This window comes from Prionailurus viverrinus, chromosome B4, assembly GCF_022837055.1.
Source record: "Prionailurus viverrinus isolate Anna chromosome B4, UM_Priviv_1.0, whole genome shotgun sequence".
In the NCBI taxonomy this organism is placed as follows: Eukaryota; Metazoa; Chordata; class Mammalia; order Carnivora; family Felidae; genus Prionailurus; species Prionailurus viverrinus.
The window spans coordinates 132431857-132459181 of record NC_062567.1 but is presented as its reverse complement, the minus strand read 5'-3'; the positions used below and the strand labels follow the sequence as shown (position 1 = coordinate 132459181).

The following is a 27325-nucleotide window of genomic DNA, read 5'->3' as shown; positions in this document are numbered from 1 at the left end:
TGCTCTACCAACTGAGCCAACCAGGCTCCCCGAGACTTGCTATTTTTTTTTAAATATTTATTTATTTTGGGGGCACCTGGGTGGCTCAGTCGGTCGGGCGTCCGACTCCGGCTCAGGTCATGATCTCGTGGTCCGTGAGTTCGAGCCCCGCATCGGGCTCTGGGCTGACAGCTCAGAGCCTGGAGCCTGTTTCGGATTCTGTGTCTCCCTCTCTCTCTGCCCCTCCCCTGCTCATGCTCTGTCTCTCTCTGTCTCAAAAATAAATAAATGTTAAAAAAAATTTTTTTTAAATAAACATTTATTTATTTTTGAGAGAGAGAGAGCGAGTGAGCATGAGCAGGGGAGGGGCAGAGAGAGAGGGAGACACAGAATCCAAAGCAGGCTCCAGGCTCCGAGCTGTCAGCAAAGAGCCTGACGTGGGGCTCGAACTCACAAACCATGAGACTATGACCTGAGCCAAAGTCGGATGCTTAACCGACCACCCAGGCACCCCACTGAGACTTGCTATTTTACATAGAGTTGTTAAGAATGGCCTCTCTGCTAAAGTAGCCTTGGAGCAGAAACATGGAGGAAGTGAGGACACGAGCCAAGTGACTATGGGGGAGAAGAACTTTTCAGCCACAGGGAGCCGCAGGGACAAGGCAGGAGGCGGGAGGATACTTGGAATAATTTGAAGAACGGCCTAGTGGCCCATGTGGCTAGAGGAGTGTAAGAGGGAGAAGAGCAGAAGATGGGTCAGGGAGATTGTCAGGGACCAGAACACATAGAGCCTCACAGTCCATGTAAGCCGTTCGCAATGTACGCTGAATGAGATGGGAACTATTGGTGGGTTTTGATCAGGTTCTGTCTTATAGGGATGACTCAGATTGCTGTGTGGAGAAGAACCGGTAGCCCTGGGGACCAGAGTGGAAGCAGGGAGCCGGTGAGAAGGTTGTTACAATAGTCCAGGTGAGAGATGACAGTGGCTTGTCCTAGCGGTGGTAGTGGAGGCGGTGAGAAGTGGTCAGCTTCTGGATGCATTTTAAGACTAGAACTCGCAGGCTGGCTTATGGGTTGGATGTGGGGGATGAAGAAGAGGAGCCAAGAATGACCTCAAGGTTTTGTTCTGAGCAGCTGCATGGATGGAGTCAAATGAGATGGGGAAGAAGAAATGAGAGGGGCAGGTTGGGAAGGAATCAAGAGTATGATGAAATGGGGTGCCTGGGTGGCTCAGTCCATTAAGCCTCGGACTCTTGATTTCAGCTCGGGTCATGATCTCATGGGACATGAGATTGAGCCCCGAGTCAGAGCCTGCTTGGATTTCTCTCTCTCTCTCTCTCTCTCTCTCTCTCTCTCTCTGGCCCTCCCCCGTCTGCGCCCCTCTCTCAAAATAAAGAACCATGAAGAAAAAAAAAAAAGAGCATGATGAATGAGCCTTAGTGAACAAAAATGAACAAATGAATCACTGAACACCTTCTTTCTCTGAGGCAAGGCCTGCCCCATTGACAGCACTTTAACAGCCTGGGGGCCGGAGCTGGAACGCCCCCATCAAAAAAGCGGATGTGGATTCCTTTAAGAGAGTTGCTCTACCAGGCGAAGCCCCGCCCAACTATGGTCACGCGACCCTCGGTCTTGCACTTAAGGGCGGGCCTCCCGCATTTTGAAAGATCCGCGCGCACTTCCAGAGCTGCGGTTCACCCGCCGACTGGGATGTCGGTGTTGCGGCCGCTGGACAAGCAGCCTGGCCTGAACACGGCCACCATCTTGGTAGGCGTCAGCTGCTCCGCTTCCCCTGACCGCCTTTCCTCTTTGGCGGGGCCTCCACCGTCTGTCTGGTCCTCCGGGCTCTCTGAGGTTCTGTTGCGCGCTTTTCGGGCTGGGGTGTGGTGGGCGGGAGGGCCGCATTCTGAACCAATCGGAGTAGCCGCCCTCTGAGTCCGAAGGACGCCCCCACCAATAGGTGCGCGGAGGGCTCTTTTCCGGTTTCTGATTGGTGGGGCGGCTGGGCGGGCTGGGACCCGGGAAGCTGTGTTCAGTGCCGGACAGGTAATGGTTTTCCCAGCGTCTCTTGGGTCCGGCCTTCCGAAGCAGAGTCTGGGGCAGTTAAGAAGTGCTGTGCAGACAGTACTGGAGCGGGTGCATTCTGAGCCCTCAACTGGGGCCTGGCGGAGCCCTCTCTCGGTAAACGGCGTCGTGCGCGTGGGAGCGGGAATCCTGGGAGTCGAGCGGTCTTGGGTCTGTGGCCTGATCCCCAGGCCCTCCAGCGGGACTGCTGTGCCCAGGCATCAGTAGGCCGCCTTCTCTCCCTGACAGCTGGTGGGCACGGAAGATGCTCTTTTGCAGCAGCTGGCCGATTCGATGCTCAAGGAGGACTGCGCCTCGGAGCTGAGGGTGTAAGTAGCTGGGGCGGCGGGGGGCGGGGGGGGGGGGTCCCATCGCTCTGCCGTGGCTGAACTGCAGCCTGCTCTTGTAAGCGGGCAGAGGAGCTGCCAGAGAGGCGGGCGCAGGTGGGGCCAGCCCCTCAAGGCGTGATCTGCCTCCAGCTAAGATACCCTCCATCACTCTCTCACACATGTGTTCTGTGTTCCTCTAGCACTTGTCATCATAAAAAATTTCCTTGTTCGCCTGTTTATTTGTTTCCAGCCTGCCACCCCCCTGGACCCCAAGGTCAGCTCCTTGAGGTCAGGGGCTTTGATTTTTGTTCACTAGTGAATTCCCAGTGCTTTGAGCAGTACTTGGCACAGAGTAGTGTTCAGTTACCCCCCTAATTTGGAGAAAAGATGACTAAGCAATTAGGTTTTGTTTTCTTTTTCTAACTGGTGGAGAGTAGAAATAGCTGCTGGTGGGAAGCAAGGGACTGAATATATGTGGGTGTCATTGACCTTCATAGATAAGCTGCAAGGGTCCGTATGGAAGGAGCATGACCCCACTCTAAAGGGTGCTCCTCCGTGGGAACTTGAAACACCCCTTACTAGGAGAATAAACCCCGTTACAGCACTTTAAAGAATCTCCAGTGAGGGAACAAGTTCAGGCGAGAGTGATGAAGGTGACTTACCCAAGGTCACATAGCTGGTAATTGGCAGACCTGAGATTTGAGCCGACTTCCATTGCCCTCCAAGGGGGGTCAGTCTTAACCCCAGGTCTTCACAATCTAACAGCCCTCTTCTGGGTCTCATCTCCCTCCCAGCACACAGTGTAGCTGGCTCACCCCATGCCATCTTATAGCCCCAAATCCCTCTTGCCAAGGCAGTTCCCAACTTTGAGGCAGAAGGAGTCAGACAGAAGTCATCTAGAAAGGACCGGCTCTGCTCTGCCCCTATGCTTGCCTGAGGAGTCTTGCCCACAAAAGCATCAGGGGCATAGGGGAGGAGCCCTTGACACCGTCTTACCCTAGGAAGGTCAGTATGTGAATGGTCACTGTGATGTGGGTACATATATCTTTAGTCTTGCAATTCTTTTTAAACGTTTGTTTATTTTTGAGAGACAGACAGAAAGCACGAGTGGGGGAGGATCAGAGAGAGAGGGAGAAAGAATCTGAGGCAGGCTCCAGGCTCTGAGCTGTCAGCACAGAGCCCAACGCGGGGCTCAAACTCACGGACCGTGAGATCATGACCTGAGCCCAAGTCGGACGCCTAACTGACTGAGCCACCCAGGTGCCCCTAGTCTTGCAATTTCTTGTTTTTCAGCCACCTGGCAAGGTCCCTCCCTCTGCCCTCCAGTGTGGATCGGCCCCGAATTGACTTGATCGTGTTTGTGGTCAACCTTCATAGCAAATACAGGTGAGAACCAGAGAATGGGTACCTTCAGGGCTCAGGTAGACCTGGGATGGTGACCTCACCTATGCCGGGAAGGAGAAGACACAGGGAGAGGCTGCCTGGGGTTAGCCCAGAGGATGAGGATGGGGAGCCAGTAGCAAGTGTATGATATTTTAAAGACACTGATAGGGGCACCTGGGTGGCTCAGTCGGTTAAGCGTCCGACTCTTGATTTCAGCTCAGGTCATGATCTCATGGTTCGTGAGTTCAAGCCCTGCATCGGCCTCTGTGCTGACGTCATGGAGCCTGCTTGAGATTCTCTCTCCCTCCCTCTCTGTCTCTCTCAAAAATAAATTTAAAAAATAAACATTAAAAAAAAAAAAAAGACTGGTAAACCCCAACAGTGCCATCAGTCATTGAGCTAATGTTTTCTGTAGCCTTCTCTGTATCCCTGATGGCAGGCACAGACATGAATGAAATAGACCCCTGTCCCCAAGGTGTTCCCAGCCCCCTGGGGGAGGAAGCTAGACTCTTGAACACAGAGCTGTAGTAGCTAGCATAGGTACTATAAAAAAAAGGATGCATTGGGCTATGAGAGCCCCAACAAGACCTGTGACTCTCAGGACATAGGGCAGGGTAGACTTTCTGCTGGAGATGACCAGGTTGAGGTACCGAGGTAAAACTGGGAGTGAGCAGAAGGTTCCAGGTGAAGGGTTAATGTAGAAGGTAAGAGGAGCATAATGTGTGCACAGGACTGTTAAGGCTGGTCCAGGGTCAGGAGCCCAATGTAGTAGCCAGGGAAGCATGAGCGGGTGGTGATGCTTGGGGCCCAGCCTGGCCTCCCTGTGGTGCTGGCAACCTGGGGACAAGACTGCAGCCAACCTGGGGAGTACAGAAGAAGGTTCGCTCTCTCCCTCTGGGGGCGATGGCTGACTGAGGGGAGGCAGGACGCAGCATCCAGCACAGAAACCAAGGCACATGCCTAGTCATGTGGTGTGTGTTAAGTGAAGGCTGTAGTGGAAACACCTGGAACCAGGGACAGATCGATACCAGCTACAGCCAGCGGCAGGATCAAGTCCAGACCCGCTGCCTGGCCAGCTGGAACAGACGAGCAGTGACTTGGGCCCACAGTGGGGCAGAGAAAGGGCTGAGATCTGCCATGATTGCCAGAGGTCCTGACTCAGCAGATCTGTTCTTTGGGTGAGACCCATCTGTTCACCAAAACTGACTGGGTCTTTGGGGAGATCCTGCTCTGTAGTCACACTTAGGGGCCGAGAGCCATCCTTACTGTTTGCCTTAGGCCTTGCTTGTTCAGGCTGAAACCTTGGCCTGGGTCACCTGACTGAGATGGCTTTTTGACCAGGAGATGACAGATTTCTTTATCATTCCTTGGACACCAGTGAATGAAACCCTTGGCCCGGAAGGTTAAAGGGCCCTTTTCCTGGAGGAAAAGAGTGTTTTCACATACTTGATGTAACTGTAAATACTCTAACCTTATTGGAAAGCAATATGGCAATACCTAGGTACATTTATTTATATATTTATTTGCCTACCTATTTATTAAGTTTATTTATTTTGAGAGAGAGCACGAGCAGAGGAGGGGCAGAGAGAGAGGCAGAGAGACAGAATCCCAAGCAGGCTCCACACTGTCAGCACAGAGTCCGATGTGAAGCTCGAACCCATAAACCGCGAGATCATGACCTGAGCTGAAACCAAGAGTCGGACACTCGACTGACTGAGGCACCTGGCGCCCACCTAGGTACATTTTAAAAAGACACATAGCTGTGACGCAGCCATTCTACATCTAGCATCGGTCCCACGGAAACATTTGTCTGCATGTGTGAGAATATATATAAAGGAAAAATTCATATGCGAGAGGAATTACACCCCAAACTGTCAGCAGCAGTTACCTCGGGGATGTTGAGACAGAAGGTGCCGGAGAGGAGACTTCCTTTTTACAGAATACCTCCATATTCACTATCGGATTGTTGTACAGGCTTGAGTCATTTTGTAATTAAAAATACTCCAACAAAATGAAAGATGGAAGTATTCCTCTAGGGGTGTTTCCTCTTACCCTCCTCTCCTTCTTTGGCCTCTCTGGGTTGAGGAACGCAGCCCTCCACCTTCTCTGTGGTAAGGTTTGTCCTGTGGTTCGTTTTCTCGCGCCAGCCTCCGGAACGTGGAGGAATCCCTGCACCACGTGGACGCCACCTTCTTCCTGGGGAAAGCGGCCTTCCTTGCCACCGGCGGTAAGTGCATCCTCCCCCAGCCCCCACCGCGGGCGCTGTGTGGCCGGCACTGCGGTGGGGGACTTCTTACTGAGGCCACCCAAGGGACCAAAGAACGTGAGCTTTGGAATCTGACCTGTTGGCGGTGTCTCTGAAAGTGAATCTGAGCAGATCGTTCTGCTGAGATAATTGCTAAGAGTTGCCTGGCGGTTCCCTGTGGCTTGCAGAGTCAAAGCCACGGTCGGTCCTATAAAGGCACAACTTTGGCCTTCCACCTTCCTGTCTAGTCTCGTCTCCTGTTCCCGTCCCCTTCTTTGGTTCAGCTTCTCCTTCTCTGAGCAAGGCCTGCCGTTCCTGAGAGACTTTGTAACACTAACGGCGGAAATAGCAACTACTGACCTTTATTGAGGGCTCACTGCACACCAGACACTGTTCTAAAAGTGCTTCGTTTCTGGATCACTTAATCTCCGCTACAAACAACCCTCTGAGGTACATACTGTTATCTTGGTTTTAGAGCTGAGGAAACTGGAGCCTTGAGGTGAACCAGCTTGTCCAAGGCCCACAACTAAAAAGTGGTAGAGCCCATATTCATACCTAGATGGTCCTATTCCAGAGCCCATGCCCTTCGTGATTCTATCATATAGCTTCTCCTGGATGCTTTTTTCTTCTTTGTCTAGCTAACCCCTATTTCCTGTTCCCTCGGAGACACCTCCCTGACCAGCCCTGCAGTCTGGGTCCCGAGGTGTCCATCCCACGCATGCTTCTGGCGTATAGACTCCCCACCCTTCCACCTACACCGATGGCGTGTCTGAGCTGCCCTCCTCCACCCAGCTGAACTGCAAAGTCCTTGGGGGGAGGGCCTGGCACAGATTATGCTCAATGAGCATTGATGAATAAGTGAATGCCGGGTCATTTCTATATATTAATTCACCGAATCTCTATAGTAACTCAGTGGAGTGGGGGCTGTTACCATCCTCCTCTTCTAGATGAGGAAACTCAGGTTTTTATAGAGCACTCTCTCAAAGCCCTTTCAGCTTTATTTTCTAATTTAATGATCTTGGCTGCCCCGAAAAGAAAGTTGAACAGGACTGTCACCTCACTGACTAGTAAGCAGCTGAGGCCCAGATAGAGGTAGTGAATGACTTTGCCCAGTGCTTCCTGGATGACTGCCACGAAGGTAGAGATTACAGCCTGTAGCACTCACGGCTTCTTTGCAGCTGGGCGAGAGAGTCACTGCAGTGTCCACCGAAACACGATCGTGAAGCTGGCCCACACCTACCGAAGTCCTCTGTTCTTCTGTGACCTGGAGGTAAGGACAATAATCGAGGGGGTGCAGGGAAAGGGCAGTCAGCACAGTAGGTGTGTCGAGAGTGCTCTTGGAGAGTCAAGTGCCGAGTGAGGAGGTCCTGATGTGGAGACACAAGATCCTAATTTGGATCTTGGCTTCTCTGCTTACTGGCTGGACCTTGGGTAGGTCTGTCACCCTAAGCGTTGGGGCGCACAGATGTAAAGTAGGGTGACAGTATGCATTCAGCCTGAGTGCCTCTTTCATGCCAAGTGCAATCACTTGTTGCCTTCTCTTCTTTTGCTTCGTTTTCTCTCATAACTAAGTTTTATGTATGTCATGTGGGTCCTTGTTAATATCTCACTCTCCCGCTGGGCTGTAAGGGCTGTGAGGCCAGGCGTCTTGTCTGTTTCATTAACCAGTGCCCCCTCATGCCCGTCCACAGTCAGAATGCCCCTGTTCCCCTTACTCCCCTGGACCCCAGACCTTGTCTAGTCCCAGCCTGGGGCAGGGCATCCAGCAGGCAGCAGGGAAGACGGGTGGGTGGGTGAGTAGGGGGTTGGAGGGACACATAGGGTGTCCGTTCTGTCCCAACTCACTTCTGTTGGTGTTTCTCATAGGGTGAGTCTAATTATAAGCGTCTCAGAGCAGATTTCTATTTTGCTGATATACTTCACTCTCCAGCCTCACTTTCTGGAACATGAATCCTGACGTTTTGCTAAAAGTGCTCAGCAGCTGTCCCCTCTGGGAGGCTTGCTGAGGGCTCCCGGGACCTGGGCCACCCCACCCACGTCGCAGGCCTGATTGGTTTTAGAGTGTGTTTATCGGTTTTGAAGTTCATTTCTGCTGTGTTCTTGGTCCTGCACCTATCCCCAAAGGTAGAGTGATATAATGCAGAGAGAACTGAGTCAGCACACTGTCCCTTACCACCACCCAGACCAGGGATTCTTATTCATGGGTCTGTGGACCCCTCTGGCCTGAGGGTAGAATTCAGGGGATCGGTGACCCTGTATGAGAGAAAAAAAAAAATACTTTTTTTTCCCATTAAACTCTAAGTGAAATTTGGCGATATGAATACAGGCAAGAGATGTCAGTCTTAGCGGTATTTGCCTGGGGCTGTTACCAGCAGAAAGGGCAGATATTTCCATCTCATAAGAGGATGGGGCAGATCTCCTTGTTCAATGCATCCATAAAGATGCGCATACCCCTTGGTCACAAATTCGTTTTTCATGCTTGACGACTGTTTTAGTCAGCACTCTGACCTCACAGGACGCTGAGGCCTGGGGCACACGCGAAGTGCCCGCCCTTCCAGACTTTCCCCACAACATACCCCAGAAACCCAAGACTTCGAGAGGAGAGGCGACTCGCTCAGTCATACAGCTAGTAAGTTTAACGGTAGAGCCAGCAGGTTTGCACGCTGCTGTCTCTTTTCCTTCTTAGGCTGCTAACTGTGGCTTTGAACAGTCACTTCCCCCACGCAGCCTTCATCTTCCTATCTCTAAAGGGGAATCATCATCTTTGCCCCACAGCTCAGGTACCTTAAACCTTAAACCTGGCTGAGATGCCCCCCAGCCTGGCGCGGTGTGGTGTAGTTCTCCTTGTGGTCAGTAGGTGGCAGGCCGTACCAGGTATGAGGAGCCTGACCGGTCTCAAGGAAAAGGCCTGCGTCCGCCGGTGGTCTAGTTTCAGCCGTAGCAGCTGGCCTGCTGGCAACGCAAACCTGGCATTCCCTCACATGAAGCACCCGGTGGTTGGACAGCCCTCACTCCTCGTACCTGTGCTGTCCTTTTTATTTATTTATTTGTATTTAGTTAATTTTTTTGAGAGAGAGAAGGGGTGGGTACACGTGAGCGAGGGGTAGAGAGAGAGGGAGGGAGAGAGAATCCCACGAGGGGCAGAGGGGCAGAGAGAGAGAAACGGGGCTCACCCGAAGTAGGGCTCGAGCTCACCCGCGGGGAGTGGGAGAGGTTCGAACTCATGAACCGTGAGATCATGACCTGAGCCCAAATCCGATGCTTAACTGACTGAGCCACCCAGGCGCCCCCTCTGTTGTCCTTTTTAGGGCACAGTCCTCCACATATCTGAGTTTGAGCTTCGCCATGTTTTAAGGTCTTGGCACGGTAAGAATTAGCCCCCTTTTACACGTGAAGAAACACATTCACGGAGCTGTGGGATTGGCCCAGTGAATTTGTCTCCTAGCTCTGCTCTCCTCGCTCTGCCAGTGGGGCCCCGCGCTGCTCCCTGAGCACACGAATGAGTCAGGCATGGAGCCTGCCCTCTCAGAACCCGGTGAGGCAGAGACTTCTACCCCCGGCGGCTAGACCCAGCAGTCATGGTGTAGACGTGAAGGACGTGCAGAGACCTGGTGGCCTGGCATGGGAAGACGCCGTTCCTTCCTGTAGGTGACAGGAGCCATCTGATGTAGTCAGGCTTGGGCTTGGGGGCCGCACCTCTGGAGTGTCGTGTGTGGATTGGAGGAGGCTTGGCCAGAGCTGAGGCTTGGGGTCGAGGCTGCTGCAGGAGGCCAGCCGGGGAGCCTGAGTGAGAGCGGCAGCAGCAGCTGGGAGGCCTCTTTCTGAGACGAAGGCCACGGAAGTCAGAGTAAGGATTTAGTCAACAGATATGTTTAGGTACTTATATGCCAAGCACTGTTCTGGGCCCGAGGGATGCATAGAGCAAAACAGTAAAAAAGGGGGGGAAAAATCTCAGCTCTGTCGTAGCAGAGGAAACATGTAAAGAAGTAAAACGCGTGGGGCACCTGGGTGGCTCAGTCATTTAAGCATCCGACTCTTGGTTTCGGCTCAGGTCACGATCTCACGGTTCATGAGTTTGAGCTCCACGTCGGACTCTGCACTGAGCACGGAGACTGTTTGGGATTTTCTCTCTCCCTCTCTCTCTGCTCCTCCCCCAGTCATGCTGTCTCTGTCTCTCTCAAATAAATAAACTTTAAAAAAAGGACAAAAAAAAAAAAAGTAAAACGCGTTGGAAAATGAGGATGTGACGGTCAAGAGGCGGTAAAGCGGTAAGGTTTAGTGTCAGTGGCCGGGGGTGACTGTTAAAGAGATCTGTGGAGGCGGTAGGGAGGCAAGCCATGGAGACTCCTGGTGGAGCAGCACATGGGGCCAGAGGAGTGTGGAGACTGGCCCGGTGGGTCCAGGGTCCCCCAGGGAGGGCTCCCTGGAGATGCGTCAGAGTGACAGCGGGGCCAGAGCCGGAGGGCCTCATGGGTCTTAGTAAAGGCAGTGGCTTTCACTCTGAGTAAAACTGGAGCCACAGGGAGGGGTGTGGGGGCAGGGAGGGGTGTGGCCCGACATGGGTTTTACTTATTTTTATTTTCCACTTACGTGATGTGGGTTTAAATGGATCCCTTAGATGTGGCACAGAGGAGGGGGCAGCCCGTGAGGCCAGAGGAGAGGAGAGGCCAGGGGAGCGTGGGGTCCCGGGGGCAGGTAGAAAAGCATCCCAGGGACGGGGCGCAGCTGCGGCAGGGTCTGCTGAGAGGACACTAGGGGGGGAAGGACAGCTGCCTCTGGATTTGGAAAGAGGAGTCGCGAGTGACAAAGGCGGAAGCAAGAGCAGGAGGGCCGAGGGTGCCCAGTCCCTAGTTTGGGCAACTGGTTGGACGCTCGTGCCCCCCTCCCCGGTCAAAGCAGGAGCAGAGGGAGGACGAGCTGGTCCTGCGGCGCCAGCCCCGTTTGGCGGCGGAGGGCGGCTGAGCATCGTTCTTCCTTCACCAGGCACTGATTCCCTGGTGCCAGGCCCTGGAACAGAGTCACCCGCCCTACGTGACCCCACCCCACAGCGCCTCTGGGCCCCTGCCTTCAAAAGCAGGGACTCTTTGTTGATGGCACCTCCCTGTCCCCCTGAGGGCCACTGCCTGTCGGCCCCCCTTTTCCATCCCTCAGCTCCCAGGTAAGGAGCCTTCGGGGCCTCTGCCTCCTGGGCACTGTCTGGAACTAGCCCGGATCCAGATCCCTGTTCTGCGGCCACTAGACAGTTTACCCAACTTGGCCAACCTTGCCTGCTAAGCCCCATGTCTCGGCTTCCAGCCCCTTCTGGCGGGCCGTGCGGCAGGACCGGTTGCCCCCGACCCGCCTCCCCCATCCTCTCTTCTCCCCTGCAGATAGAAGGCTTTCGGGCCACCATGGCACAGCGCCTGGTACGCATGCTGCAGATCTGCGCTGGCCACGTGCCCGGTGTCTCAGCCCTGAACCTGCTGTCCCTGCTGAGGAGCTCTGAGACCCCGGCCCCAGAGGACCTGTAAGGGCTGCTGGCCCCCGAGCCGCCGCTCCCCCCGCCTGGCGACTGGTAGACTTCCGCTGTCGCTGAAGACGGGGTCGGGGCTTGGCGGGCCCTGGCTCAGCGGTCAGATGCCCGCACGACCCAACTCGTCCCAACTCGTCCGCGCTCCAGCGGGGAGCCCAGCTGGCGGGCCTGCAGCTCTTTCCCTCCCGCAGAGCCCGTGTCTTCACCCACCTGCCCGGATACATCGCCACTTCAGGCTCCATTTGAACAAAGCGTCCACGGCTCAAAACGATTCAGAAAAACGCTGGCCTCCTCCATCACCTTGATTTTGCAGATGAGGACACGGACTCGGAACAGTGAGGAGGGCCGGGCAGAGGGGGCATTGCACTCTGTGACCCAATCCGACCCACATCCTGGCCTTGCCGTTCTTCAGGAACCTGGTGTTGCCGTTTGGAGCCTCAGTTTCCCCGGGTGCGGAGTGGAGGTCGTCCTGCTGACCTTGTTGCGTTGTGAGGGCTGAGTGAAGTGACCGAGGGGACAAGGCTGTGGTTGTATTTCTCCCTCCACTTGTTGTGTGCTCTAGGTATTTCATAATCCGTTGTATCAAGGTGCCAGCCAAGTGCTCAGGGAACAGTAACCATTGTTTGAAATCACACAGAACTGGGTTCAAAAGCTGGTGCAAAGCCAGGAATTAAACCGTTTGTGAACTCCTAAGTTGCGGAGAATTATGGGCTGGCTCCCCGCTCGGCAGTGAGAGGTTGTACCTTGACCGTGGCTCCTCTTCTCCTTTGGGTCTAGTTAGAATTTGCCAAAGTGCCAGGGCCGGAATCCAGAAATGCTGTCAGCCAGGTCGGGGCCCCTGCCGCTCCTCGGTGGCCAGCTGGGCACACAGGAGTTTGGGGGCAAACGGGGGTTGGTGGACGAGACCTCAGGAGGAGAGCCAGGTCTGGGCTCCCTTGGACCATGCCGGCTCCCCCCACCCCTACCCTGCTTGTCTGTGCTGGGGCCTCCTCGTGCCCCAGCCTGGCACCCCGGGCAGGGCCGGCAGTGCCACAGCCCCAGCCCCAGCCCGTGCTCTTTGCGAGATTGGGCCGACTTGAAACTCATGGCGGGCGTCGTGAGGACAGGGCCTGCCCTTCTTTCCGTGGGCTTCCGCCAGAGCTTGACCCAGCACCGCACCCCTAGTGCTCAGTAGGTTTTGGCGGCCAAACACCGGGCTGATTTGAGGCCACCCTGTGGGCCCCCCTGAGAACGTCAGCCCCGCAGATTCGGGTCAGGGTCCCCAGTGTCCCCAACACAGCAGGGCACCACACGCTCCAGTCTCCTCGCGCCGCTGCTCCTGTGACCCCCAGCAGATCTGTGAGGTGGACCATGTTTCCCTACTTCAGCTGACAAAGCACTTCTGTCACCAGAGGCGTGTCCTTGTCACACAGCCATTCGGGCAGCCGACCTCCGGCCCCACCTTCTTTTTCCTTCCAGGTTTGGGCGCTTCTGGGCAGGCCCGGACTGGCAACACAGAAGTGGACGCACAGGCCTCATGCCCGAGAAAGCAGCTATCGGGAAAGGCAGGCTCTTAAGGAGCCACTCGCTCGGGACGGGGTCCGCACCTCAGGACAGGACTGCGAGGTGCCAAGGTGGCCATTAGCACAGGGGCAGACCTGCTGGAGGAGGGGGCGGGGAGCAGGGCCGGAGCGCTGCCCGTGCCAGGACAGTCACGGCTTCAAGCACAGGGCTCACAACACGCCCGCGGCCCGCTCGACGGGCTCCTCAGCGTCGGGGAAGGCAGGCCAGCTTCTGTGCTGAGGTGGACGCATCCAGGGTTGAAGGAAGAGGCCAAGGTGAGAGGTAAAAGTGGTTGTTGATCTCAGAGGAGATGGGCAGGATCGGCAGAGGTCCAGGGAGAGCCAGCCTTCTCGGTAGCCTGGGCCATAAAGGGTGGGCTTTTGCAAGGCAGCATGGGGAGCAGGTGGAGGGCGGGCAGGTCTTTGGGAGCTAATGGAGCATGGTATCCAAGCAGGGGAGAAAGGCAGTGTGGATACAGCCTGCCTGCCTCTGTTGAGCATGTCCCTTATCAGAGACAAGGGGAAGTCCTCCCGTAACCCTTAGCCTCCCCCCAGCCAGCATGGGGCACATTCCCTCTCTCTCTCTCTCTCTCTCTCTCTCTATCGAGTCTCTGTGCCGTGTTTTCTTTGCCACCTGGTGCCATTTAACAAGAGAAGTGGCATCACACTCCAGCCAAGGACTTGAGAGCTTTCCAAGTGCCGGGGGAACACGATGCTGTCAACTGCTGCCAGCTCCAGCGGGCTTGGCAGGGGCCCAGGAACCAGAGGCCGCCTCTGCCCCACAGCAGAGCTGAGCAATCAGTTTCCAACCAGCAGTTAGCGGCCCTCCCAGGCCTGCTGCCCCCGGCCAGGGAGTGTGGCTGCTCGGCCCTGTCTGGAGGCCAGGGATACGGCCTGGGAGGCAGTCCTATCAAGGGAAGTGATGGAAAACCAGTCTTTACGCCCCAGTGGTGCCTGGAATTGGTGCTTGGTGCCGTGTGGAATCACCACGGTGGAGGGAGACGGGAGAGGCTGCCCTTGGCTTCTTATGATCTCGTGACCTTGGGCAGGTCACTTACCCTCCGAGAGCCTCAGGTTCCTTATCTGTAGAATGAGATCAGGCTAATTAACACCTTTCTCCCCAGCCGGTGTCGGGACTAAGCATGAGAAACCGTTACTTTAAACACAAGACTTTAAGCAAACGCAGAACTCTCAGGCTGGCCTTGGTCTCAAGGTGGGCATGTTGGAGGCAGTTACAGGGGGTGGGCTAGCGGTCTGAATGGGTGGGCGGCCTGAGGCTCCTGGAGGAGAGGCCTTCGTGCCGGACCTCGAGCTGCCGCGTCCATGCTGTCTGAGTACGCGGAGGGAAGAGGGGGGTTCGGGCCCCTGCTGTATGGATGTGGTATCTGAGGCTCTCAGAGGGGCGGGGCCTGTTCGGGGTCCCAGGTTCTTTGTTCCTGGGGCCCACCCCAGGGAGCTCACACCCTCCGTAGGAGATGGCCCAGGCCTGCGTGTTCTGGCCCTGATCTGATGGTGTTTCCCACCCCTGCCGAGGAGGGGGCTCTGCAACGTGGCACCTGAGCCTCCTTCACCCCTCAGTGAGCAAAGGCAGGGGCGGCCCGGGGCTGGGCTCAGACAGGGGACCCTGGTCACAGAGGGGAAGTGATGCAGTGGGAAAGGACCCAGCCTCCGAGTCTCACTGACTTGGGGTCTGTGGCCAACCTGCAGTGTGACCTGGGGCAGCTCACTTCCTGTCTTCCCGTCCCCACGGCCTCTTGAGGTTCTTGTAAGTCTCAGCTGCACCTGCCCCGTGTGTGCCCTCCACAGGCTGGTTGTGCCCAGGGGTGTGGGCGGCAAGGCCTGCCACAGCCTGCCCCTCCCCCCACGTACCTGGTGCTGGGCCAGGCCTACCTGACAGGCCCCCGGGCAGAAAGGTACCCTTTGCCCGAGGTACCTGCTGGCTTAACCTCCTTCCCTCAGCCTCCCCTGGGGCCATAAGGATGCAGGCAGAGAATCAGTGTGGAAAGACTTCTCGTAGATACCTGGAGACTCCAGGGGCAGAGGCGTGGAGGGTGGGGACAATGTGATGGGTTGTCAGGCCCTGCCCAAATCTGAGTCCCACCTGAGTTTGACCCTGTGGACTGACCCTGAGGACCAGCTCTGGAAGGGAGAGAGGGTGGGTTGTCCCAGTGCCCCTGACCTGGACGGAAGGCAGCCTTCCTTGGAGGCCGCACTCTTATATCAGAAGAAATGCCAAAGGCATTTGGGGATCCCCGGGAGCTAACATTTGGCAGATGCCCGGTCTGGCGATATAATGGCCCTGCAGAGTCAGGCCCAGAGGGCTCCCAGAACCTGGTCATCCTCTGCCGTGTTCAGCCACAGGCTCCTCAAGGGCTGGACCTGACCTCCTCCCACCTGCTGACCAGGAGAGGACCCCACAGATGTGTGTGCCGTGGTAGCAGTGGTGAGAGCTCAGGGCCGGGGGGCTGCCTGGCTCGCCCCTGACCCTTCCGACCCTGCTTTCCTCTTTGTAAAGTGATATTCACGATGCCACCTCCCCTGCAGGGTTGAGGCAAGCACTGTGGATTCATGCAGGGCACAGGGCCAGGCAGGTGACTAGTCGGTACTGGCCACTGCCGTTTTCCTGGTTGCTGTGCCGTTCCCTGGGCCTCGTCTGCTCCTCCCTAGACATCCTGGGGGAGTCACTCTCCCCTCCATCCCTGTGTTCCGAGGTCTCAGCAAGCCTTCCCGGGCCCCCCCCCCAGGCCCTCCCTGCCACCCTTCCCTCCTGAAATTGTCTCCCCAGCACTTCCCAGCCCCTTACCTACTGTACGGTTTCACCATTTAGGTTTTGTCCCGGTTGTCTCCCCAGAATGTAGAACAGTGCCTGGTACATAGTGAATCTCAGTAAATATTTGGTGAACGAATGGAGGTGTCTGCTCACGGAGTCGGCCTGTGCATCATTCATACGGGACCAAAAACCTGAAGGAGGTCCAGAGCCAGCGGCCCTTGTCCCCGCCTGGTGCCTTGAATGAGGCCTGAGGGAAGGCAGCCGCTGGGGAGGCTCCCTGCTCTCTCACCTCCCCACCCCTGCCTTACAGCAGCCTTCCGCCTTCCACCTGCTGGCCTGGAGCCCAGAGAGGGGGACTCTACTCCCTGTGGCTGTGATGCTAATGAGCTGGGGTCTCCATTCTGACCTCACTTTGAGGGCCGTGTCCTCTATCTCCGGGCCATGCTGAGAACGGGCTGCCCTGGCCAGCAACCCCGAGGAGCGTTAGACTGCGTGTGTGTGTGTGTGTGTGTGTGTGCACGTGTGCATGTATGGAGGTGGGGATGAGGGCTGGAGGACAGGCAGCTTGGGCCTGTGAAAATCTGGGCAAGGATTTTGTAACTGCTTCATGGAAGGGCGTAGCTGTCCTTGCACAGCTTGGAGTCAGGGGGAGAAGGGCCGGGGACTCTCCAGCCCCACAAGGACTTTGTATCCATCCCCTGCCTCTCCCACCCCTGTCCTAGTGTCCAGAGGCCCAAAGCCACATTCTTCCCGCTGTCCCCAGCAAGAGGGACTTTCTGGCAGTGTCCTATTTGTCAGAGCTAAACACACGAGAAAGGCAAAGGGAGTCTCTACCCTGGGGACCCTGGCCGCTCCTGCTCCTGTGACGAAATCGAAGGGGAGAGCCCACAGGGCCCCGGGGGGCAGGAACGCCAACAGAACAGCTCACACTTCAGACCCCTGTATGAATCACAATACCTGCTCTTCTGCAGGAACTTACGTGAGAATTTAAAGGCGCAAGGCAGAATAGGAGGAAAAAGTCCACAGGCTCCCTCTGGGGACAGCAGGGAAAGGCCCCTTCTTACTCACAGATTTCTGTATTGTTTGAGGGTTTTTTCATGAGAATGTGTTCAGGTATTACAGAATTACAATAAAAGCAATTTTTACGTCAGGAGTGCATGCATCCTGGGTCTCCGTGTACTTTCACAACTAGATCTAGGGGGCCGGGCGTCTCTGTCCCCCAGGGACTGCCCCAGCTTGACACTGAGCTGGTCCACTGGCAGTTTCCCCATTTCCCCCACCCTGTCCCCGAGGCATGAAGGGCACCGGCCACGCTTCGCAGTCGGGTGGGCACAGACCCTGTCCAGACTCCCCGTTCGCACTGGGTCATCCCTTTGCCCTCGAGAGTCCCTGTTCCCCATCTGGAAAACCGACATTATAATACCGCCTGTGTCAGAGCCATTGGGAGGGTGTTTCGGGGGAATTTGAGGAACAAAGATCGTTGGAGACTCCTTTTTCCCTGACCCCAAATTAATTATTTTTTTAAGCAATTCATCAGTGAACGAAAACGTGAGAACACTAAGAGACATTCGGTTAGGTAGGCTTTTTTCAGCCACAAAGTCCCTTATTTTCTATTCAGTACGTATGAGGTGATGATATCAAATTATTTAAAGTAAAAACTATCAGGGCACCTGGCTGGCTCAGTCAGTGGAGCATGTGACTTTTGATCTCGGGGTTGTGAGTTCAAGCCCCACGTTGGGTGCAGAGATTATTAAATAAGTACATAAAAATAAATAAAAATCTTGGGGCACCTGGGTGGCTCAGTCGGCTAAGTGCCCAGCTCGGCTCTTGATTTCGGCTCAGATCATGATCTCATGGTTCGTGAGATTGTGCCCCACATTGGACTCTGCACTGACAGCACAGGAGTCTGCTTGGGACTCTCTCTCTGTCTCTGTCTCTCTCTCTCTCTCTCTCTCTGCCCCCTCCCTGCTTGTGCTCTGTCTCTTTCTCTCTCAAAATAAATAAACATGAAAAAGATTTTAAAGAAAAATCTTAAGTGAGTAAAAATGATCAAAAGAACAAAAATTTGCAAAAACCACATTGATTTGTGAAACTAACTCCTCTCTCGGACACGTCTCCGTCAAGAAGTGACGTAGAAGACTTGAAGAAAGAAATTCCTCATCTTGACTGAGGAGCTGTGTAAACCAAAATAAGGACTACCTTGAGGATTTAACCTAGTATTTACCACATTGGTCTGTTGGGGAAATTTCTCTTAACTGCGGAGTCGAGATTCAAGGCCTCCCGCCCCCTCCCCTTTCAGGAGCCACGAGTGAAGAGGTTTGTCCAGGGCCAGGCACCTGCCCATGCCACTGACCTGGATCGCACACGCTTCTCGCTGTCACCCCTTTGTCCTGGGCACGTGCTCCGGGCACACAGGAGGCACCAGGCAAACAGTCGCTGTCCTCTGGCTTGGGCCCCTGAAGACCACCTCCCGTGCTTTCTGCTGGAGCCGGTGCAGCCACAGTGAGACAAACAGAGGCCCACGTGGCCCGTGCAGAAGTGGCTCACGGAAGTGGCCCCAGGCCGGCCCCACTGGCCCACCCTCTCCTAGGGACGGGGTCCTCACGCCAGGTTCCCACAAGACTCCGTCCGCTCGGCCCGAAGGCGTGAGGTTTAAAGGAGGCGTCCGGGTCCAATGTGAGGGCTCTGCGGTCCTGAGAGCGAAAGGTAGTAACAGCACCACTGTGATGAGGGTGGGGATTCCGCCCCCACCTCCCTGCCCCCGCTCCCCTCCAGGCCCCCGGCTCCCCCACCCCCTCACCGCACACCCACACTCGCACCCACACCCACCATCCCAGACCCACTTCTCCTTTGCAGCTGCCCTGCCGCCTACACCTTCCTGCCATGGAGTTGCTGGCCCGTGGGCAGGGGACGGAGAGGCAGTGGGCCAGGGCTCCTGGGGGTCAGCCGACTCAGGGGTCCGTGAGTCCTCAGGATCCCCGGAGCCAGAAACCTGGGGACCAGCCTTTCTCGCCTCACTCCACAGCAGCACTCTTTGCTCCTAAACAACTTCTATAGTTTTACTGTTTTTAAAATTTGTTTAAAGTTTAATTTATTTTGAGAAGAGAGAGAGCACAGGGGAGGGGCAGAGAGAGAGGGAGAGAATCCCAAACAGGCTCCGTGGGGCTTAATCTCCTGAACCCGTGAGATCATGACCTGAGCCGAAATCAAGAGTTGGATGCTCGACCGACTGAGCCAACCAGACTCCCAGCTCCTAAACAGCTTCCAGATGGTTCCCCTCCCTGGTCCGTGGTGTCCTGTCTCCAACTCTGCAGCAGCCAGAGAGAAGGCCCCTTCTAAAGCGGAGTTCAGAGAAGCTCCTTTCACTCCAGCACCTCCTGGGGCTCCTCACTGCCCAGGAGCCTGAGGTCTGAGGCCTGGCCCATCTGCCTCCCCCCCCCCCCCCCCCCCCCGCCTTCTGCAGCATCCCCTGAGGCAGCGGCCATGCTGTCCCCTCTCACCTCTCTCTGCCTTTGCCCTTGCCAGTCTCTGCCTAGAAGCTTTCCCTACACCCTTGCAGCTGCTAAAGATCTACTCCTGCCCCCAAGCCCTTGCCCTGTCCCCTGGACAGTAATTCCTGCCTCTGCGCCCCCCCACCCCAGACCTGAGGGCTTAGGGGTCTGGTGTGGCCCACCACATCCGTGCTGAGGCTCTCTGCCAGCCCCTGCCCCCAGGGAAGGGGCAGCAGGTGTCAAGGAAGGCAGAGGGGGCCTGTGCGTATGTCTGATGCTCAATCTGAGAGAGACGTGGATGACAGACAGGTGGGGGAACCCAAACACTGGAGAATAGAGACAGACAGAGGGGACCTCCGTGAGACACAGAGGCAAGCAGGCCAGGATACACACAGCCCTGGGGAAAGGAGTTGGGATGGGCAGGCTGCCCACGGGGTCTTGGTCTGTCTGTTCATCTGTCAGTCTGAGTCTCTCTCCTGCCTAGGATCTGGAGACGGAGCTGTCTGTCCTCGAACCCTCGGCTACCCTCCCCCTATCCTGACTGTGCTCTCTACTCCAGCCAGAGGGTCCCCACTATCACGCAGATCTGACTATGACACTCTCTGCTTAAAGTCCTGCACGGTTGGTTCCCCAGTGCCCTCAGCCAAAGCTCCTTAGCCCTCAGTTGAGGGCCCAGCCTTCTAACCCAGCACTCCCTGGTCCCGTCCACTGTTATGCTCCCCTAGACCCCCCTCCATCTGGCGAACACCTCCTCCTCATCACCTCCTCTACAAAGCCTCCCTCTCTCTCCATGTCTGCTGCTGCGAGGCACTGTCTTTCCCTAACATTCGAAGAACTGAACCCGCTCTGCCCTGGAAGAGCAGGAAGTTCCCCCAGAAGAGGAGGCAGGTGAGGTGGGGGCACATGGGGGTTGGGGATTGTCTGGGGCTGTGGGCTGGCCTTGGGGAGAAGGACAGGGGAGGCCACCCAGAGGTCTGTGTCCTGACTACAGGGGCCCATCCTTTGCTGTCCAAGAGAAGGCCCCCATCCGAGCCCAGCGCGGTCCCAGCGCCCAGCAGAGGGCGGCCCGCCCAGCATCTGGGGGTGATGGTTGAGTGGTTGAATGGAGGAACCACAGGTAGAAGAGAAGGTGTGGGGTGCAGGGCCTCGGGGCCCTGGCGGAGAGTGGTCCCACCCCAGCAGGCGGGAGGGCGGGGCACAGTGGGTGGGCCCCTCCCGGTTTCCTCCTCTGGCTGCTGAAGCCAGACTCAGTCCTGGCTGTGTGCGAGGCAGCATGGGCAGCCAGAGGAGAGGTGCCAGGAGCCTGCGGGGCAGGGAGGGGGCAGCCCCCACCAAGTGTGTGGTGGACAAGTGCTTTGACCCTCTGGTCCGAAAGTGCGTGGACTGCAGGCTCCTCCGGACGCCAGAACCCGGACCGGGTAAGAGTCGACCCGCTCTGCCAGCTGCTCAGCGGGGCAGCCCTGGGGAGGAGGAGGAGGTTCCTGCTACCGCTGCCCCACCGCTGCCAGAGCCCCAGGCACGGCCCCCATCTGCCCCAGGATGGGTGGGGAGGGGGCGACTGGGTCGATGGGGGGCCGTAAGCAGGGACCTGGATGGGGACCAGCGGTCACCACGTGGCCCTCACCGCCCCCTCTCTTTCCCTTCCCCTGTCCACCCCGCCCGGCCCTCCCTCCCCTCCCCGGCCCAGCCTCGCCTCCTCCCGACCCTCCCCCTCCCCGGCCGTCCCTGCCCCCTGCCCCCTGCTCTCTCTCCCCGTCCGCTCCGCCAGCAGCCGGGCCTGGCAGCCTGGCGCCGGGGACCGCGCTGCAGCCGCAGGAGTCGGTGGGCGCGGGGGCCGCCGCCGAGACCGAGGCCGAGGCCGCGCTGCCTCTGCCCGCGCTGCTCTTCGGCGCCCCCGCGCTGCTGGGGCTGGCGCTGGCCCTGGTCCTGGTGGGCCTGCTGAGCTGGAGGTGGCGGCGGCGGCGGCGCCTGCGCGCGGCGGCTCCCCCGGGGGACCCGGACCCGCACCCGCACGGTGAGCTCTGCGGGAGTGGGGGCAGTGGGAGGGTGACTGGACCCCGGGGCAGTGTGGAAAGGGGGAGGTGGGGGGGGTGCGCTGGGCACCAGGGCGGGCTCTGAGGACCTCAGGCTGAGTCGGAGTGAGGGACACAGCTGTAGCCTCCCAGAGCCCTCTGAGCAAGAGACACAGGGCTCCCACACTTCTCCCTCCCCCCTGCGCTCCCCGTTTTGCCAGCGCCCTCTGCGCTTCCTGTCCTGAGGGCCCATCACGTGCCACCCCTCCCCACCCCTGCAGGGGGGAGTTCATGACTTATCTCTCCATTGGAGCTTCCAGAACAGGAGCGGGGGTGGGGGGGGGGAGGCTGTGATGCAACCCTGACCTTGTATTCCCTGCCCCCCCCCACCAGAGCCCCTGGACGATGTCATCATCCATCCCCCGAAACCCCTTGATGCCACAGCTCCCGTCTGGCCTCCACCCAGAGAAGACCCAGCCAACACCCCACCTGCCCACAGCGTCCCTGTGCCAGCCACAGAGCTGGGCTCCACTGAGCTGGTGACCACCAAGACTGCTGGCCCTGAGCAACAGTAGCGATGGAGGGGGCAGGAAGCAACCCCTGTCCTCCCTGTGAGCTGTCAGCCAGGGGCCTGGAGGTTGGATTCGGCTCTTGACTGCAGCGCCCACCTGCCCCTTTTCTGGGAACCTGGCTGCTCCCCAGATAACCCTGCAGAACCACAGACTACAGACCGCAGAATTCAGACGGCAGCGCGTTGTATGGCATGTTAGCGTGTGGCTTAAAACCAGACCATCTCTGGCCGCCGTCGAAGGTGGTGGCTGAGCTCCTGTGCCTTTGTGTGGCTGGGGCACTCTGTGTAGGAGGTTTTTCTTTAAGTGCAGGGAAGCCACCGTAAGCCAGAATGAATCTAGGAAAATGATTGAGTAGGAGGATGCTTAATTTGTAGCTGGGTGTTGTATTTCTTTAATACTTGCTCTCGGAGCTGTCCTGCTTTAAAGCTGATGCAAATGGCAGCGATGAGTAACCAACTGAGGGGTTTGCTTCAGGGTTTAATAGAAGGTGATTTTGACAAAGAGCCTGGATTGCGCTGATTCTCGGGTATCTGTACCCCAGGGTCAACCCTGCGCTTGGCCCAGTCTTCTAGGACCTAAGATGCCTTTTTCACCCTCGTAGCAGCTTCCAGAGCCCCCAGCTTGCACCGTGAGAGGAGGCATACAGCCCCTCTGGGGCTAGACTGCAAACTCATGATGAAGGCACACTGCCGAAAATCTCCCCAGAGACCCCACCTGGGGTCCCAGCTGCCTTCAAGGCACACTCAGCTGTACCTAGGGAAAGGCCCAGAACCTGCAAGAGGTTCCTTTGTTCAGAAGCCAGAGCGGGGCTGTGGCCTTGAACCAGCGGGACCGGATGTCCCTTGAGCTCCCCTCTGTCTGTGGTCCACCCTCCTCAAGCTAGGCCCCAAGTGCTGGGGTCACTTGGCCATTCTATGCCAGCCCCTGGGGTCACCCATTGTCCTAGGGGAATTGCTCCTCCAACAGCAGTGCCCCCTGCTCTGCGGCCCGAGGCTGAGACCATCTCCTCTAGTTGTGGACTATGCTACACTTGGTCAGGTGTTGCCTCTCCTACCGGCCCTCCAACACAGGGTTAGAAACTCCTGACCGGATTGGACAGTCCTTGGGACTTGTCACAGCTTAGCGCCCTGACAAGAAGCGTGGACTAGGAGTCAGAAGACGGAGTTTTGGGTACCATGTTGTCTCACTGGAGAGCCTTGGCCATGCTCTGCTGCACACATCAGATGCTTTCCGCCCACCTCTCCCTGACCTTCCTGGCAGACCTTCACCCTTCCTGCCCACCCCCCTTCTCAGCCCAGAAGATGGTCTGGAGCCTCCAGGACCCTGACCCTCACACTGAAGTCTTCCTAGCCACTCCCTCCCTGAATGCATCCCAAGTGCCCCTACCCGCAGGCTGCCAGGTGGCTGGGGTAAGGTCAGGTGGCTGGCGGGAGGCAGGAGGGTGGGAAGCAGGCCCAGACATCCAGTCCCCTTCAACTCGGGATCGGGGAGCCTGAGCTGTTCCTCCTGGCCACGCCTACCTCCCACTCACCTTTTCCACCGCAGTGGGGGACCGGGCCCTGGAGGTAAAACCCCTCTGGGGTCCAGACATGCAAACCTCTGGCACCGCTGTGTCCCAGTCAAACCCCAGCTTCCCCTCTGGTCTCGGTTTCCGTTTCTGAAAAATGGGGGGTTGGATGCAAAGTGCTCCTCTGGGCTTATGGCCCTTAGAGGAGAAGAACTGGAAAGAACCTTAAAGAATCCTTACCCCCACCTCCCTCCATTTTATAGATGAAGAAATTGAGGCCCAGAAGAAGCAAGGTTCCTGGGAGAAGAACCGGGAGCAGAGGCGGGGGGAGAGGTGGGCAAAGAGGGGGCCAGTCTCCCCCAGGCCCCAGTCAGGGACCCCACCGCCCAGGGGTTTCCAGTCCCTGGCTCTCTGTCCGGGCAGTGCTTTCGAAGGAGTCTTCATGAAGTTACTGCATTTGACCTTAATGACAGCACCTGGAGGAGGGCATGGGTATTTGTTTGCTTTAAAAAAGGTTTTTGTGTTTTGTTTTTTTCATTAGAAAAAAAAGGGACGCCTGGGTGGCTCAGTCGGTTAAGTGTCTGACTCTTGGTTTCTGCTCTGGTCACAATCTCACAGTTCATGGGTTCAAGCCCCACATCGGGCTCCATGCTGTCGGCGTGCTTGGGAATTCTCACTCTCCCTCTCTCTCTGGCCCTCCCCCAGTCACTCTCTCTGTCTCTCTCTCAAAATAAATAAATAAACCTAAAAACAAAATCGAGACCTGATTTGTTGACATTTTGGAAAGTTCGACAGTGATCCAGGGTGGAGTCTATGGAGAAATGACCCATAACCGGTGGGTTCTCTATGTAATTGTAATTACATAAATTCATATCTTGGCTGCCATATTTGGTGAGTTTTCTCTTGTCTTTAAATACTTTGCAAACAAGATTTTCAATATTTGTAAAGTTTTCCGCTTGAGCCTTTGGTTGATTTTGGTTTTTGCTATTGTAGCTGAGGCAGGAGTACCTCCTCGACATAAATCTTTGCCCGAGTTTTTTTATGGCCCCTGTTGGTTGAATTGATCTGCCGAAAATCTGATTTCCTGAAAATCTAAATTCTGTTCATGTCCATGAACAGGGATTAGATGTCCCATTTTGCAGATAAGAAAAACGAGGCCCGGGAGATGAAGGGATCTGGCCCAAGCTGCCACTAAGCAGTGGTGAAGCTGGGCCAGACCCAGGCTCCTGTCCATGTCCAGAAGGTCATTGGCCCAGGTGCCCTCCTTGGGAGTGCTGACTCCAGGGATTGATTCCAGGCTTTACGTCTTGTTTTCATCACTACTCAAAGATTTCTTTCCCAACTGGTCTCTTTTGGCTGTAAGAGGCACCCAAGATAGACTTTGGAAAAACTGCTTGTTGGGTGGGAACCAGCTGCCCCTCCCCCAAGCCTGTGTTTCTGGCCAGTTTTTCCTGAAGGAGGGTCTGGTTTCCCCGGGGTCCCCAGGGCCCAGGCAGGTGGAGGCGGGGTTGGCTCAAGTCTCAGTTCCTCCTGGGGCTTCCTGCAGGCACTTTTCACTTCCTGCCCAGCAGCCCTGGGCTCTGGGCTCCTGGTGGGGGTGGGGAGGCCCAGCTGGGGAGGCCAGGGAGGAAGGACTTGACCCCTTACCTCCCGCTGTCTCAGCAAGGATGGGCCCACGCAGACCTTGCCTTTAGAAGCTGGTGGCATCTCTCTGAGCCCGTCTCGTCTTCTAAATGGAGCCCAAGGGCCAACCAGCTGTCTGAGATTAAAGAGGTCATGTGGCAAGTCGGGTCCTCATCCTGGAGTGCCTCCATCTCATCCTTCCCTGGGACGCAGACACTTCCTGCCCGGAGCCCCCAACCCTCAGAAATTCTCCTGGAAAGCTAGTTTCCCAGAGCTGGTCTGAAGCTCTAGTCTCGGCAGTTACCACTCCCACCACTCATCCATTTACTGTCCCACTGATCACACCAGATCCAAACACACCCGCTCTGTGCCAGGGCCATTCTGGGCAATACCTGGAGGGTGGCCTCAGGCCCCACCAATAGGTCCTAGTTCAGTGGGAGAGATGGAGTGAGACACAGGGACAGGGCTGGCGATCCCTGCCAGACCCAGGGGATGCCCCAAGCAGGGAGGTCATTAATCCAGCTTCTAGAGCATGCTTTGGACCGTGGGAGGTATGCCCTGAGTCTTGCCCAATTTTCCTACTGGAATGGAGCAGAGAATGGGCATTCCTGGCCCAAGGGACTGCGGAAAAAGGTACAGAGGAGAGGGCACAGAAGGGGTCAAGAAGCAGGCCACAGGGGCGGGGGGAGCTAGAGGGTTGGGCACCATGGCCTCTGAGTGCCAGGTGAGGCTCAGAATCTTCTTGGCACATAAGGGCACCCATCCTCAGGGAACCTAGGTGCTTCTCCAGCCACACCATGTAGCGTCTCACCATTCCCTGTCCCGTTCCCTCTGAGAGCCTCCGGGACCCTTCTGGCACTCCTCTGGCATAGGGTGGGAACTCACTCCCATTTGCTCTTTTGTGGGTGGCTCAGGCCACCTTCTTCCTCACTCGGGGCTGAAATCTGACCTCTCTCCAAGCTGTGCCCTCTCCCCAGCTGCCTGGTCCTGACCTGGCGCTGAGGGTGAGGGCCGGGTAGGAACGACTGCCCAGGGTCACGCGAAGAAAGGGTCAGGGAGGAGCCAGGAAGACACATGCCCACGTTCCCAGCCCAAGCTCTTTCCCGGGGCTCTGCAGGGGGGAAGCTGCCCTGGGGACGCTACAGGGGTCCCGGGGCCCAGAGGGCCTCTGAACGTCTCCTCCTTCCCTTGAGCTGCAGAGAGTCTGGGATCTAGGAAGATGACAGCGACTCCAGGGCAGGTGAAAGTCTCTCTCCGCGACTCCTGCGGTCAGCCCAGCAGGTGGCACCTCGACCGCCGGCCGCCTGGCTCGGGGAGCTGGGCTGCCGGACGGAGAGGGTGGGACCAGGACGAGAGGCGCGGCTGAGGGCGGGGTCGGGGAGAGAGGAGGGGCTGAGGGACCCCGAGTCTCAAGGGAGTAGGGAAGGGGCGGGTCCAGGGCAAGTAGCAGGAGGGGGCTCCAGGCCGAGGGGCGGGGAGAAAGGGCGGGACCTGGTGAACGGCGGGACCAAGACCCACAGCGCCCTCTCCAAACCCCGCACCTCCACGCTCACGCGGGGCTCCCGTCCTCACGTGTGTCCCGTGCCAGGAGAGGCCTTGGATGCAGGGCATGGCCCCGACTTTGGGGCGAAATGTCTATGTGGAGGAGCGCAAAACGCCTCCCCCACCCCGGGCTAGGAGCCGACTTTAGAATCGTGTCCGGGACCGGGCAGGCCGGCGGGACAGGGCGGGCCTGTTCCAGGTGGGTGGACGCGCTGTGTGGCCTCCGCTGAGCCCTGTCCTTAGTGGCCAGCTCCAGATTTGCATGTTCACTGGGGCCTTTGGAGGATCCTGAAGGGGGAGAGTAATGCGGGTAGTTCAGGTAATTCCAGCTGTGATGTCCTGAGCGTGACTCCGAGGCAGGGGAGGGGAGGGTCGGGGAGAAGGTGCGGCGGGACCGGAGGCTACACCCCAGCTCCCCGCACCACTTCCATCGTCCCCCCACTCATGCCGCTCCCTGGCGACCTCAGCCTGGGTGCCCCCTCCCTCCCACAGGCAGCTGGAGCCTGAGTCACGAGCTGCCTCTCTGGAAGACAAAGGAGCCAGGAGCCCTCCCCTCCCGACCCCCTCGCGGCACTGGCATAGGCATCTGTGTTAGCAGCAAGTCTTTAGTTCTCTAGAATCTGCTTTTTGGGTAACCCTCCTTCATGGAAGAAATGAAAACAAAACGGGCTTGGGAATGTGGACTTTGAGGCTCGTGGATGGCACCCAGAGTGGCAATTGTCATCTCAGCATGGCGGCAGTGGGAGCCCCCACCC

General features: G+C 57.1%; 2 protein-coding genes across 17 annotated transcripts; both read left to right on the top strand.

The window, feature by feature from the left end:
- The first annotated feature begins 1617 nt into the window (after positions 1 to 1617).
- Positions 1618 to 12205, top strand: CENPM (centromere protein M). 14 transcript variants are annotated; one of them, XM_047868218.1, is made up of 9 exons: positions 1618 to 1746; positions 2293 to 2372; positions 3666 to 3758; positions 5903 to 5982; positions 7179 to 7270; positions 8516 to 8629; positions 9446 to 9644; positions 10984 to 11158; positions 11370 to 11501. In XM_047868218.1, the coding sequence occupies exons 1-9, from the start codon at positions 1690 to 1692 to the stop codon at positions 11371 to 11373; spliced, it is 894 nt and encodes a 297-aa protein (XP_047724174.1). In that variant the 5' UTR covers positions 1618 to 1689; the 3' UTR covers positions 11374 to 11501. The 14 variants fall into 14 exon arrangements, 10 of the variants coding, with proteins under 10 accessions (XP_047724174.1, XP_047724181.1, XP_047724176.1 ...); XM_047868220.1 differs by lacking the exon at positions 1618 to 1746 and adding an exon at positions 2009 to 2025; XR_007154188.1 differs by lacking the exons at positions 1618 to 1746; positions 10984 to 11158 and adding exons at positions 2025 to 2160; positions 9309 to 9366 and having other exon boundaries at positions 11370 to 11504.
- Positions 12206 to 20054: 7849 nt separating this feature from the next.
- TNFRSF13C (TNF receptor superfamily member 13C) lies at positions 20055 to 22399 on the top strand. 3 transcript variants are annotated; one of them, XM_047868584.1, is made up of 4 exons: positions 20055 to 20202; positions 20306 to 20732; positions 21002 to 21328; positions 21720 to 22399. In XM_047868584.1, the coding sequence occupies exons 2-4, from the start codon at positions 20417 to 20419 to the stop codon at positions 21899 to 21901; spliced, it is 825 nt and encodes a 274-aa protein (XP_047724540.1). In that variant the 5' UTR covers positions 20055 to 20202; positions 20306 to 20416; the 3' UTR covers positions 21902 to 22399. The 3 variants fall into 3 exon arrangements, with proteins under 3 accessions (XP_047724540.1, XP_047724542.1, XP_047724543.1); XM_047868586.1 differs by having other exon boundaries at positions 20057 to 20202; positions 21083 to 21328; XM_047868587.1 differs by having other exon boundaries at positions 20058 to 20202; positions 21086 to 21328.
- The last annotated feature ends 4926 nt before the right edge of the window (positions 22400 to 27325 follow it).